The 14,091-nt window shown below is 34.6% G+C and overlaps 1 protein-coding gene and 1 long non-coding RNA gene across 2 annotated transcripts; both read left to right on the top strand.

The window, feature by feature from the left end:
* Positions 1-46: 46 nt before the first annotated feature.
* On the top strand, positions 47-1,808 carry LOC132743666 (uncharacterized). The gene is made up of 2 exons (XR_009627599.1): positions 47-185; positions 659-1,808. It is a non-coding gene; the product is annotated as an uncharacterized LOC132743666 (long non-coding RNA).
* A 9,397-nt stretch (positions 1,809-11,205) lies between these two features.
* On the top strand, positions 11,206-14,085 carry LOC132743665 (organic cation transporter protein-like). Its single transcript, XM_060732216.1, has 3 exons — positions 11,206-11,548; positions 12,339-12,760; positions 13,819-14,085. The coding sequence occupies exons 1-3, from the start codon at positions 11,255-11,257 to the stop codon at positions 14,054-14,056; spliced, it is 954 nt and encodes a 317-aa protein (XP_060588199.1). The 5' UTR covers positions 11,206-11,254; the 3' UTR covers positions 14,057-14,085.
* Positions 14,086-14,091: the final 6 nt, after the last annotated feature.

Raw genomic sequence — 14,091 nt, 5'->3', positions numbered from 1 at the left:
TGTTTGACAAATTGACCCCGGAGTATTTCCTAGAATTTGAATAAACGAGATGAAGAGAAAACACGGTGTCGTCTTACAGACGGTAGAAGGGATGAAGGCTAAAATGGAATCAGAAGTTACTGATCTACGACTTGTGATTAACCAAGCTTTGGAAGAGGTGATGCAAAACAGTTTAAATAAAGCAAGTAAGAAAACATTTCCATACCGTAATGCATGTATTATTGATTTATGTTGAAATTGCATGCTGTTATACAATCAAGTTCAAGTGTACTTGTCTCTTAAGTTTGAACCCCGTTACTAGACGTAAGGAACTTTGGAAGCTTAATTTAAGGGAGCTATCCAGCTAACATACGATAGGCCAGTGGTTTCTACTATTGTAATACTGGTGTCCAAAAAATAATTAATTGAGGGCTCTTCAAGTACCCCAAACCATTGGAGAAACCACCATATGACATTCACAGTATTGTTTTAACTAAAACAAAAGCATTGATAAATAAATTGAACAAACAAATAAATAATAAATAAATTATGCTAACATATTAATTAAGTAATTAATTATCTTTACAAACGATGTATTGCAGTATTTGAGTTTTTTAGAATAGAAGAAACGCCATGAAAATTATTTACACATATACTGAAATGTTTTTAAATATTTCAGCATCATGTATGGATATGGTTAAAAGCCCGGTGTAACATCGAGTGGGGTTTACACGTTGCACTACAGGATGCAGCCATTTGTAGTGTATTGTCTTATAAGTAAAGCCGGTGGATATACGTTCATATCACCGGATACATACATGACAATGTCGACATCAAAACATTGTCTAACGACAACACCCATGTTGTTATTCGTCATAGACGAACAAATGGGCTCCAGTATGAATCGCGTATCGAGCAAATAACAAGGTATATGTCTCGTCCACTGTCAGTGCAATATAATTCCCACGTAGGATATACTGGAGTTGTCAATGATAAGATGGGTCCATACATATATGTTGGGTTAAATCCCCTAAAGCTTGAAAATGGACGGAGTCAGTTAAAGGACAGACAGGGATACAAATCAAATGGAAAGGAATTTACTTTTGTCAATTGTGACGGCAATCCAAATGGATATTTCGCTTTCCTATTCAATCATAATAAAGCTTCTTCAGTAGGAAAGGGTGAATCCTCGGCTATTTCTAGGAAATGGATCGAATCGTCTGCCAGAGTTAGCGGCGAAATTTTACCAGACAAGTTTATGTCATTCTTTGAGCTGCATTTTGGCGGTTGTGGAGCGTTTGCTGGTACAAACCACATTAAAGAAGTGACTGGAGCAGCCGTCGGAATCCCCTTTCACTTCATTTAGAAAGAATCGTGAATCTAAAAATAATGACTTTTCGTTTGCTACAGTCGAAGGCTGAAATTAGGTGGGCTTAAACTTGTACAAAATTAATATAAAACTATTTGCCCAACACAAAGATTTTTTTTCTTTTTGCTGTTTTCACTTTAAATTCTTGTCTTGATAAACGTTACTAAAAAAGGGTAATGAACGCTTTTATGTATTGTTTGGAAAGCCACAGTTAAAATTAAGATATGTTATTGTTTTTTAATATTATATCTCAACATGTGTAACTTTCTTCAAATTAAACTATTATTATTATTATTATTATTATTATTATTGGTGGTGGTGATGGTAGTAGTGGTTTTTATTGGTCAGTTCAGACGTCAACCTAGAAAGGATCTACCAATTAACATTTCGTATATTTTTGTACAATCTGTATTTCATTCATTCATATACACATCTTTATTCAATACACTTAAAAAAGTAACAGCATTTGTTTGGATGTTCTTCTTTACAGCAATATAAGGCATAAAGCTCTAACACAAGGAATATGGCCCCCATATTTCCGAGCGGCATGATCTTGATTTGAACCGACGATTTGTTCTTTGTCTATATAAAAAGTAAAGAGTTTCGTAAAAACACCATTTTTCTGCTGCCAGCAGTTTAAACACTATTTATGTGCTTCCGTTGCAGAAAAGAATTGCATTAGTGGTGTGGAGGTCATTCTTTACAGTAATATAAGGCACAAAGCTCTAGCCCAAGGAAAATGGTCTCCAAATTTTCGCGTTGATTTGGACCGGCGATTTGTTCTTAGTCTATATAAAGTGTAAAATGTTTTGAAAAAAAAACACCATTTTCTGTTGCCAACCGTTCAAACACCATTTATGTGATCGCGTTGCAGATTCGAAATTGCTTTAGTTTGCATGTCCTTCTTGCACAAAGCTCTAGCCCAGGGAATATGGCCTCGAGATTTCCGCGTAGCATGGTCTTTTGTTTTTGGTCTTTATATAAAGTGGAAACAATTTCGTAAAAATAAAATACTTTTCTCCTGCAAATTGTTCAAACACACGTTTTGTATGATTCCGTTGCGTATGTTGTATGACATTCTTTCACAAGAATTTACGCTATGTACAGTGAGTCATATCGAAATGAAAGCTACGTACTTAAAAAATAAAATGAATAAGTTATCCAGTTAATTGTATTTCTGTCGGGGTTTTTCTTTACTTTAATATAAGATCCAAATATCTAACCGGAGGGAAAATAACGGCGACATATAGTCGCTTTTTGCATTGACGATTTGCATAAATAATTCATATGTATACGTGTAAGTTTTTGTAAAAAGAAAAAAAAATCACCATTACTTGGGGCTAATTCTTAAAACACTATTATGTAATTCCGTTGCGGATTAGCAATTGCATTAGTTTAGATCGCGTTTCTTTTTAACAGAAATATAGAGCACACATTTGACATCAATATTTTGCGTATATTCCAGAGAAATGGATTGGGTGTGTTCGATTGGAGCGTTGGAATAGTGACGAAACTTATTTCATAATAATGCAGCACATTTCTGATAGATATAAAAATTCTTAGAACTTTATATCGCTCCATAATGACAGTAAATTTCTTACCATTTTCTTTTTTCAATACCAATATACATGGGAATTAAGCGTATTCGATGCAATCTTGGACTTATTGCATTGCTTCACGTGAGAAGGAGATATAATTCAATATTATATAAGTAACGTGGATAAACACTGAGAACATCAAAATTATTCATTTAAATATAAAGTAAGTTGCTGGAGTTGAACGACGTACGTTCTTAAATCCGTTATCGGCAAGTATTAATAAGTCTATTTTTTAACTGTATTCAGAGCATATCGGGCAGGTGTTAAACATGCTTAGAAATGTTGGTTCTCCGCTACATGAAAGGCTTTGGATAAACCTGCTTGATAGATATCATTTTCATATCAGATTTTTATTGTTATGAACACTGCATGTGTTTCTCATTTTCATATCAGATTATTATTGTTATGAACACTGCATGTGTTTCAAAATCAGAAACGCCAAGAAGAGCAAAGAGCGTAATGTATAGTTCGCGCATTGCTTAGCTTTGCCGCGCCTGACATCAAATCAGATTTTAAAAAGTTAATTGGGATAAAACCCTACCATAAGCTACAATTAAGAGTTGTATCCGGTTATTTTATATACGACACAACGGACATCAAATGTTAGCCTTGACCTGGGAGTCCTGCAACAGCCAAATCCAAAATTGATGCAAATGGTAGTTAAAATAACTGTCAAGAAATGCCCGCTATAAACTCAAGAAGTCATTTATGAAGATTGATCCGTCATCAGTTTTTGATAAATATACAAACCTTTAAATTCTACGTATAGGTTTGAATGTATTCCTCAATGGGGACCAAAAGAGGGAGCAGGTCAAAAAGCGCCAAAGCCGCTCAATATGTACAATCATGCTCATCGAAAACACATGAAAGAAATCGTGACTGGCAATGAAACCTTGATTTGAGTCAGAGGGTAAAACAAGCGCTGTATATTGTCGAAATTGATGGAAGGTCAAAAATACTTGTAGACCCCGTACCATAAAACGCATCTTGTATGAGCTATTTCTTGATTGCCGGGGATATAGAAATTAGGATGTCACTGTCTTCCTTTATCGACATTTCATTCTTTTAAAAGTTGTTGAGCACTATTCCAATACCCGTCCATATGCCGACGTCCGCGGAATGAAGCTCCTCCATGACAACTCGCCTGTCCATGAATCAGCCATGGTTCGTTCTTACTTCAGCGACAATAGAATTGAAACTTTACCACATTCGATACAGCTATCATCTTGTTCTTTGTCATTTTTAGGCTGAACGCATATATTAAAATCATAATAAGAGATCGCCGCTTTGAATGTTGACCAAGTGCCATTTACCAACTAAATAACACTTTACCAAATGAAGCCTTCCGCATTGCATTTTTCCGGGTGGATACCGCGTCTTGAAGATTACATCCGAGAGAAAGGGAGATACTTTTGAAGTCTTGGACGTACCATTTACGTTAATATTTTTCACGTGCTTTTCATGTAATACTTCTCCTTTTACATATTTGATTTATGACATTATGCTCATATTTTCATTATCAAGTTCAGCTGAATTGACTTTATATTTCAAAAGATTGACTGTTAAAATGGTGTTTGACCAACAGGTGATATTTGAATATGTTTAGGGTGAAATTATAAATCTGCCTTAAATATAAAAAGACTACCCCACTCTTTTTATAAACTGAACGGTACACGTAATTTCTGTTGGATATTTACAGAAAATTCCTTAGGATCCGTGTGTATATTATTTATTGTTTTTTACGAAGTCAATTATTAAATCAAAAGGAATTATTGCAAAATGAAAACTTATTTATTTATTCACATGTTCACTCATTATATACCCTTGGATGGGCATAATGTCACTTTAAGCTTTTCATTTTATTCAATATTCATCAGTATTTGAAATGGACAATAAACATATAAGTTAAACAGAAATGAAGTTAAAGGTTAATTAAATTCAAAGAAATGCCATTACTTTTATTTCTCAAATGCTTTTTGTTTACAAAAAGTTTCTCATTTATAACATTTACATTTATAACGATCTAGTATTTTGTATAGAAGTCAAAATAATTATTTGTTTACATTCTGCTACTTACGAAAGCCTAATAGTGTCAAATGAAATAAAAAATAAAAATGCAAAGGCGTTACAACGCGAATAAAGGCGTAGTAACGCGAATCAAAAGGCGTAATTACGCGAATCAAAAGGCGTAATTACGCGAAAAAAGGCGTAGCAACGCGAATAAAGGCGTTATAACGCGAAACAAAGGCGTTATAACGCGAATAAAGGCGTAGTAACGAGAATCAAAAGGCGTAATAACGCGAATCAAAAGGCGTAATTACGCGAATCAAAAGGCGTAATTACGCGAAAAAAGGCGTAGCAACGCGAATACAGGCGTTATAACGCGAAAGAAAGGCGTTATTACGCGAATAAAGGCGTAGTAACGCGAACCAAAAGGCGTAGCAACGCGAATCGAAAGGCGTAGCAACGCGAAAAAAGGCGTAACAACGCGAATAAAGGCGTTATTACGCAAATCTAAAGGCGTAATTACGCGAAAAAGGCGTAGCAACGCGAATAAAGGCGTTATAACGCGAATCAAAAGGCGTAGCAACGCGAATCAAAAGGCGTAATAACGCGAATCAAAAGGCGTAATAACGCGAATCAAAAGGCGTAATTACGCGAATCAAAAGGCGTAATTACGCGAAAAAAGGCGTAGCAACGCGAATAAAGGCGTTATAACGCGAATAAAGGCGTAGTAACGCGAACCAAAAGGCGTAGCAACGCGAATCGAAAGGCGTAGCAACGCGAAAAAAGGCGTAACAACGCGAATAAAGGCGTTATTACGCAAATCAAAAGGCGTAATTACGCGAAAAAAGGCGTAGCAACGCGAATAAAGGCGTTATAACGCGAATCAAAAGGCGTAATAACGCGAATCAAAAGGCGTAATAACGCGAATCAAAAGGCGTAATTACGCGAAAAAAGGCGTAGCAACGCGAATAAAGGCGTTATAACGCGAATCAAAAGGCGTAATAACGCGAATCAAAAGGCGTAATAACGCGAATCAAAAGGCGTAATTACGCGAAAAAAGGCGTAGCAACGCGAATAAAGGCGTTATAACGCAAATAAAGGCGTTATAACGCGAATCAAAAGGCGTAATAACGCGAATCAAAAGGCGTAATAACGCGAATCAAAAGGCGTAATTACGCGAAAAAAGGCGTAGCAACGCGAATAAAGGCGTTATAACGCGAATCAAAAGGCGTAATAACGCGAACCAAAAGGCGTAATAACGCAAAACAAAAGGCGTTATAACGCTAATTTAATACCATATAAATTCCAAACAGTGGCCTATTAATGTATGGAAGGAAGAACAATGTTGATTTAAATGAATTGATCTAGATGTACGTTTTATTATATGCCCGAAAGAATTTCGGGCATATTACGTTATACCCCCTGGCGTCCGTACGTCCGAGCAAACATTTTGGGTTTAGGGGCTATATAACAGTAAAGAGAACAAAAGAGAACAATAGGTTCAATCCGTGATCAAAGGGTTTATGGGCTAGTAGCCCTTAAGAGAACAAAGAAAATAACAAAGAAAATAGCCCCTAAACCCAAAATGTTGGAACGTGCGTCCGTCCGTCTGTCTGTCCGTCCGTCCGTAAGCAATTTGGTTTCGGGAGCATAACTTAAGTTCCATTTGGCCCACAATATTCAAACTTCGTAGGAGGATTGTTATTTGAAGGAGGTAATACTTTATAACCTATAAGTCACCAAGTCATCTTATATTGGCAAATATTAAAGAGTCTTTATTAGTTTATGACAAATAGTTTGCATAATTACTGTGCAAATGGAATGAAAGTTATTGTAAATGTATATTGTATTATTGTATACGAGTTTATATCTTGAGCAATAAATTCAGATCAATATTGGTCTTCCTTTCTCGCGAATTTGATTAGTATAAATATGGTATTAAATTGGCATTATAATGTGTTTTAATTTGCGTTATTACGCCTTTTGGTTCGCGTTACTACCCCTTTATTCGCGTTACTACGCCTTTTGATTTGCGTTATTACGCCTTTATTCGCGTTATTACGCCTTTTGATTTGCGTTATTACGCCTTTATTCGCGTTATTACGCCTTTTTATTCGCGTAATAACGCCTTTATTCCCGTAACTACGCCTTTTGATTCGCGTTATAACGCGAATAAAGGCGTTACTACGCCTTTTGATTCGCGTTATAACGCCTTTATTCGCGTTATTACGCCTTTTGATTCGCGTTATAACGCCTTTATTCGCGTTGCTACGCCTTTATTCGCGTTATTACGCCTTTTGATTCGCGTTGCTACGCCTTTATTCGCGTTCTTACGCCTTTTGATTCGCGTTGCTACGCCTTTATTCGCGTTCTTACGCCTTTTGATTCGCGTAATAATGCCTTTATTCGCGTTATAACGCCTTTGCATTTTTATTTTTTATTTCATTTGACACTATTAGGCTTTCGTAGCTACTTTTATAACAATTATTTTCCATTTAGCGCCACTTTCTTCAGATAACAAACATCTAATATGCTCTAAACGATTATTCAATCGTATAAAAATGCATGTATGTTTTCCCAAAGAAGTTAAGATTTATTCGTTTCTGAGGCATATTTTACCTTTAAGTTTTATTGTGGCGATGACGATAAAACATCACAATCTAAAACATGTGTACGTGAGATAAATAAAATGTTATGTAACTTTATGGAATATGTCCTTTTTCCAGTTTGAACTTTATCAAATTATGTCATTGAAGTATCATTAGCCACAGCTTAAATTTATATTCCAAATACTTCTCTATCTTAGGTACAGTACAATGTGCTACATTGACCTACCTACCACCAGGTTAATATCTAGTAACCTATAGAGCAAGTGCGAGTCAATCCGGACATTGGGTAAACCCGGACAGGGAATAGCTAATCCTACATAACTAGTCATTAGTCAATTTTTGGGCCCGTCTCTCATGTACCAATACTACAAGAATAAATAAGCGAATTGCGCTCTGAGCCTCCTGTAAGTCAATCAAATGTAAAAACTGGTATTTTTTGGTTCGTAAACAGTTGAATGAGTTAGACCTGTCAATATATAATGATATATCCATGCCTATATCCAAGAACGATATTGTTAAAGCTGTAGAAGAACGTATGTTTGCTAAGTTTAAAACAGAGTGGTTTGATAAAATTAATGCACCCACGGGCTCATCAGGTAGAGGCCGGAATAAATTACGGACATATTGTATATTTAAAAAAAATATTGTGTTCAACCTTTTTGTACAATGATTTTGCTTGTTAGCCACAGATCAGCTTTTAGCAAATTTAGATGTGGTGTGGCACCAATTCGTATAGAAACCGGAAGATTTGAAAATCTCCAGGTAAATAGACGTCTATGTCCATTTTGTCATGTGGTAGAGGATGAATCTCATGTGATACTAGAATGTCAGTTATACAATGATTTAAGAAATGTAATTTTTGAACAAGCTGCAGTTGCTGTTAACAATTTTATCGACCTGAATAGTGATGAGAAATTAAAAGTTATATTTAGTAATACTAATGTAATAAGAGTTAGTGCCAAAACCTGCTTTCAGATACTACAAAGAAGGAATTTGTTTATGTGTAAATATATAGGATGTTTTAATCCTGTTATTAAAGTAGTAGAAATGTAACGATAGTATAGTGTACATAGTTCATTATTTTTAACAGCAATTAGTTTTATATTTTATAATTGAAGATGTAAAACAGATATTTTTGTTTTATTTTGGTTGTGATGGAAGATTTAACTGTGGCAATGATATAGCAGTACATTGCCACAGTGTATCGACATTGAATATTAAGACATATTGTGTATAGGGTTGATCTAAACGGTTGATTTTAAGGCTGAGTTTAGTGCAGTTTGTTTGTACAAATTTTATCTACACTGGCACACAAATGTATCATGCTGTAAGGCGATCACCCTAGACAGTCAAATATATCCAACCAACCAATTATTGTTAATATTATTCATTATACTGTCATCTAAGGTAGTGCAGAATTATGACCTTTCACGCACCATGTTCTTCCATGTATTCCATGTACTTAATTGGCTATGCATCATGTACAATCTTGTACTTAGTGGGACACATACCATGTTCAATCATATACTTTTGGATCACACATCATGCACAATTTTGTACCTTGGGTCACACACCATGTTCAATCATGTACTTATTGAATCACACATTTAGCATAATCATGTACTTATTCGAATATATTAGGTCACACATCTTTCACAGTCAGGTGCTTATTGGGTTACAACCTTATACTCCATGATATACTCATTCATTTTGGAACATCATTACTCTTTTACTGCATAATTATAATTATACAGCAATACTGGGTACATGTATGCTGCACTAAACTTACGCTTTTGTATGAACATGGTGACTTTTTGGCCTCACTCACATAACAAGTTAATTGCAGTAGTATTGTCACAAATATTCTGGACATTATATTTGAAGTATATTGTTTTTTCATGAGGAATAAGCAAAAATGTCTGTTATATATACATGTAACTTGGTAATAAGTTAATTGGTTTTTAGTTATAGAAAATATCTTACAAGTATCATCATGTTTTTTAAATGTCTCCTATAAATCTATTGAGATTGGTCCAAGATGTATTTTAATATGATTGAATAATGTGATGTATTGTATATATGACACGCTTGGAATGAGACAATAAACTATTAAACTAACTAAATGATTTTTCTTTTTATAAAGTTGGTTTGTTGTCTTATTTATTGACTTATTTTGTCTCCGATCAAATACAAACAGATCGTGTATTGTAACATACCGGATATGACGTAACAACAAATGTTAGATAGTGATTTTTTCATGGCTGTAACAAGTACCATATTGTTAACTTATTTAAAATGTTTAAGAATTATACCAAAACATTTTCAAAAGCACTGATAATTTTACGGAAAAAATCAGGACAAAAATAAAAAAGGTCCGAATTATACCATCATTTTGTGATTGAAGAAAAAAACAAAAAAGCAAAATTCCATTTGAATCTACATGTACTTTTAATCTTTTAGAAATAAGACGACTAGAAATTTCATAATGTTTCATGAACAAGTTTTAGACGACATAAATAGACGAGAAAGGAGTAATTCGGACTCACTGTTTATAAAAAATTTATAAGACTGCATAAACTGGATGATATATAAACTTCTTTGTTTCAATTATTATTTTAGGCTTTTCTAACGAAACGTTAAGATTTTTACTAATAAATTGGCCGGATTACTGATATGCTTATTTCTATTCACCTGATTATTTTGGTTCCCTAACTTCTCAATCAATTTCCTTTAATGTGCAATATTTTTGTCAAAGTCAACTTGTCAAAAAGCGTCCGGATTTACCGTGGGACCTCTTTAAAAAAGTATTTGCAATTAAGATTTCCTTAAATGAACAAGTTGTTGCTAACAGCAAAAAACAAATTGTCGGATAACGCTGTTACATCTGTAGGTGAATCTGCTTTTAGGTTTCCTGTATGTGAAGATAACATGTAAGATAAAGACAACGGAAATATTATTACGATAGAAATAAACTTACTGCTTTTATGGTGATAAATTAAAGAATCTATATCACAATAGAGTGTACGCACAAAAAAATTACGGTGTTCCATTAGACGATTTTGACTCTGTGTTTTACTCTAATCCGTGACCCACGGTTTTTGTATCGTACAACACGATGATGAAAACATATTGGCACGATTGTGAATTTGCGATAGTACGAGGGCGAAACGTGATGCATCATCGAACCATCCAGATTTTATGCCGTACTTTTGCGGTTTCACTATCGTATAATTGCAACCTTCGCTTTTTTACCATCGTTCATCGTTCTTTCGCGAATTCATAATCGGACCGTCGCATTTTCAGCCGTGCTATCGCGATTTCGTTATCATAGTTTACAATTGTGCCATTGCGTGATTTCCATCGGACCATTGCATTTAGTGCAACGTGGGTAAGCGTAAAATCACAAATTGTCACAATTGTCATAATTGTCTTAACAGAATACATTTAAAGTTATTATTCAATCGCGATTAATAATAATAATATTTAAATTTATCAACTGTTTCAGTGTTTCAGATCGCACATGTATTTTTTATTTTGAAAAATACATTAATATTTCAAGGCACCAAGTAAACCTGTTTGCATAACTATATTAAGGATAGTATAGATAGAGTGCCAGGACTGAAATACTTTATAACGATAAGCAAACCTACTGCGATTGTCTTTTAGATAGAACAGCGTGAGTAGTATAAGGTATGACATATAACGTCTTATTGGAAGATCTGATTAACGACCTAGGAGGATGCGGACTGTATCAGTGGATATTGGCAAGTATTGTGCACGTTGGCAAGACTATGGCGACGTGGAGCATGATAACTATGACGTTTGCAGGTCAGAGTCCGGGTTTCTTGTGTGGTAGTGGTCAATATGGAACCAATGAGTCACTGGCTAACATATATAATGATAGTATAGTTGACGTATGTAGCAGTAATGGAACCAGCTGTAAGAACTATGTGTTCGAAGATGATATGACGACGATTGTTACAGAGGTATGTCTTTCGTTTTTTATTTAATGCTTATCCTGTTTGACCCCAAGATGATTAGCCTCTGTCACCAGTATAGGGCCAGTGCAGTCTGACCACTGCAGTGACCAACGTTGATATACAGTTACAACAATGAAAGCTAGACAAACTGTATAATTCTCCATGTAATGGGTTTACATCAATACGAAAAATAAACGTAAAAAATTAAAAATTACCTATGTCCACCTGTTTGTGCCTACATGTATGCAATTTATCACTTTACTACATTATCGTGCACCTGCAAAATGATCCCAATCGAACTTTTTTGCACACATCCCCCCGACTCGAAGGTAAAATATGTTTTTATCCTAAAGAAATCGTTAGAATATCGAAACATAATGTAGCGCACCTTGATTGTCTTTAGTACTTGATATACTTTTAAAAGACGTTTAAAGTTTTACAGACTAATTTAGTCCTGAAAACGGAATAAAGTTTTTTTTTTCCAAAATGCTCACACTCGGACCCTCAAACAAAATGTATCCCATTTTCAGGCTTAAACTAGACGGTAATGCCAATTTTGGTGCGCTACATTAATTTTTGATATTCTAACGATTTATTAGAATAAAAAAATATTTTATCTTCGAGTCAACAAAAAAAACCAGTCCTATTGGGAGCATTTTTTGCAGGTGCTCGACGTAGTGTCCTACCATTTATATTCTAGAATGTGAAAAGAAAAATAATATAACAAGACAATAAAATTCGATAAATTTATTTGGCTTATTATGAAGTTCTGTACATGTATATTTGATATACTTAGTTTGATCTCGTCTGTGACAAGAAATGGATCCCAGCAACAATCACAACTATACAGATGGCTGGAGTACTTCTTGGGTGCTTAGTTTCAGGACATCTGGCTGATATGATTGGCAGGAAACCGACATATTTCATTGCTATTTTGGTTACTGTTCTGTTCAATATAGCTGGTTATTTCTCACCTTCGTGGCAAGTTTACTCTGCCTTGAGATTTCTCATTGGTATAGGCATTGGTTTCTACCTTACTGTACAATACAGTTTTACTAATGAGTTTGCTTCTGCCAAATGGCGGCCACCAATAGTGACTACACCATCCTGGGCCACTGAAGCCAGTCTTTTTGCCTTGGTAGCGTGGGGATTACATGATTGGAAAAAGATTCATCTGGCTATTGCTTGTGTTGGCACTCCCTTCTTATTTACATGGTGGTAAGTCTCGGAATTTTTTTTCTTTCATTTCCCATCTTTTAACGAATATACAAAATGAAACAAATTTTACTGTTTACGTTTTACAACTTGGCTAATTCATAAAGACGAAATATTTTCTATGAACATGGTAAATTACTAACTTAATTAATAATCGTCTAAAATTGCATCTTTTATCAATATAAATAGTAAAAAAATGATAGAATTTAATAACTAGACAATGTGAATATGTAAAACCGATGCAGGCAGCTCACGATGAATCGATCGTCGTTCATGCAGTCGAGAAAGCAACACTTTTCGCACAAGGATATTCCTCAACCAACTTAAATAATTTGAAATTTGTTCTTAAACAATGTATATGTGGCATAAAGCAATAGATAGACGCTAAAAAAGAAGAAGAAAAAACATTATACGATTTCTGCAGCTAAACGGGAAGAGCAGATCTACCAACTGTTCCTGTTGCAGTTAAAACGTTTTATTTTCGTTGTTATTTTTGTTTTCTTATTACCGTCTCATTGACAAAGTCGTTATCCTTCTTTTTTGATTGGTTTATGAAAAAAGTAGCGACACTCCAAGTAGAAGCGATATTTAAATGAATATATTGATACATAAATACGCTGTTTTTAACAGTTCAGGGGGAAAAGACAGTAAGAAAATATCAAATTTAAGTCAAAACGTAGGTCAAATACTTAACAAGAAAATAAGAAAATAGAAGTGTCCGTGAATACTGAAGAAAACCACATAGTTTGAAACAAATAAAAGTTATGGTTCCTTAATCTATATAGTTCTTTATTGCAAAAAATGCGACTTATAATAAGGTAAATGAGACCTCTGGCCAGGATTCGACCCGAAACCCTCGGAATACCCTTCAGCAGCTCTACCGGCTGAGTTACCTGTCCACTGACACACTTAATTTTTGATAAGTAATATTATATCGTGACACATAACTGAATTATCTGTGATATTTTCTTATACATTTCAAAGTGGAGAAATGTAAAAAATAATTAAAAAAAAAATTAAAAAATGCATAAAATGTGATGCTGATCATTATATTTAATCAGGATAATGCCAGAAAGCTTCCGCTGGTTGGTGACAAAACAACGGTTCAAAAAAGCACAGACTGTTGTCAATTTTATTGCGAAAGTCAACAAGGCAGATCAGCCATCACTTGATAAAATATTTGCTGAGGCGAAAATTAATACCGATAAAGACGATACAAGAAAACATTACTCCTTTCTGGATTTATTCCGGACAAGAGAGAGTACAAAGATCACAATTGGTTTACTGTTTGCATGGTAACATTTTAAATGTACTTTACAAAATGGTTGTTTAAA

This window comes from Ruditapes philippinarum, unplaced genomic scaffold (assembly GCF_026571515.1).
Source record: "Ruditapes philippinarum isolate M1 unplaced genomic scaffold, ASM2657151v2 ctg20340_1_1_1_1, whole genome shotgun sequence".
Taxonomy (NCBI): Eukaryota; Metazoa; Mollusca; class Bivalvia; order Venerida; family Veneridae; genus Ruditapes; species Ruditapes philippinarum.
This window is presented reverse-complemented; position numbering and strand designations above follow the sequence as displayed.

Coding starts and splice junctions, on each gene's coding strand:
- LOC132743665 (XM_060732216.1), top strand. CDS start 11,255: ATGACATATAACGTCTTATTGGAAGATCTGATTAACGACCTAGGAGGA. Junction 11,549..12,338: donor TGACGACGATTGTTACAGAG/GTATGTCTTTCG, acceptor TGATATACTTAG/TTTGATCTCGTCTGTGACAA. Junction 12,761..13,818: donor CCCTTCTTATTTACATGGTG/GTAAGTCTCGGA, acceptor ATATTTAATCAG/GATAATGCCAGAAAGCTTCC.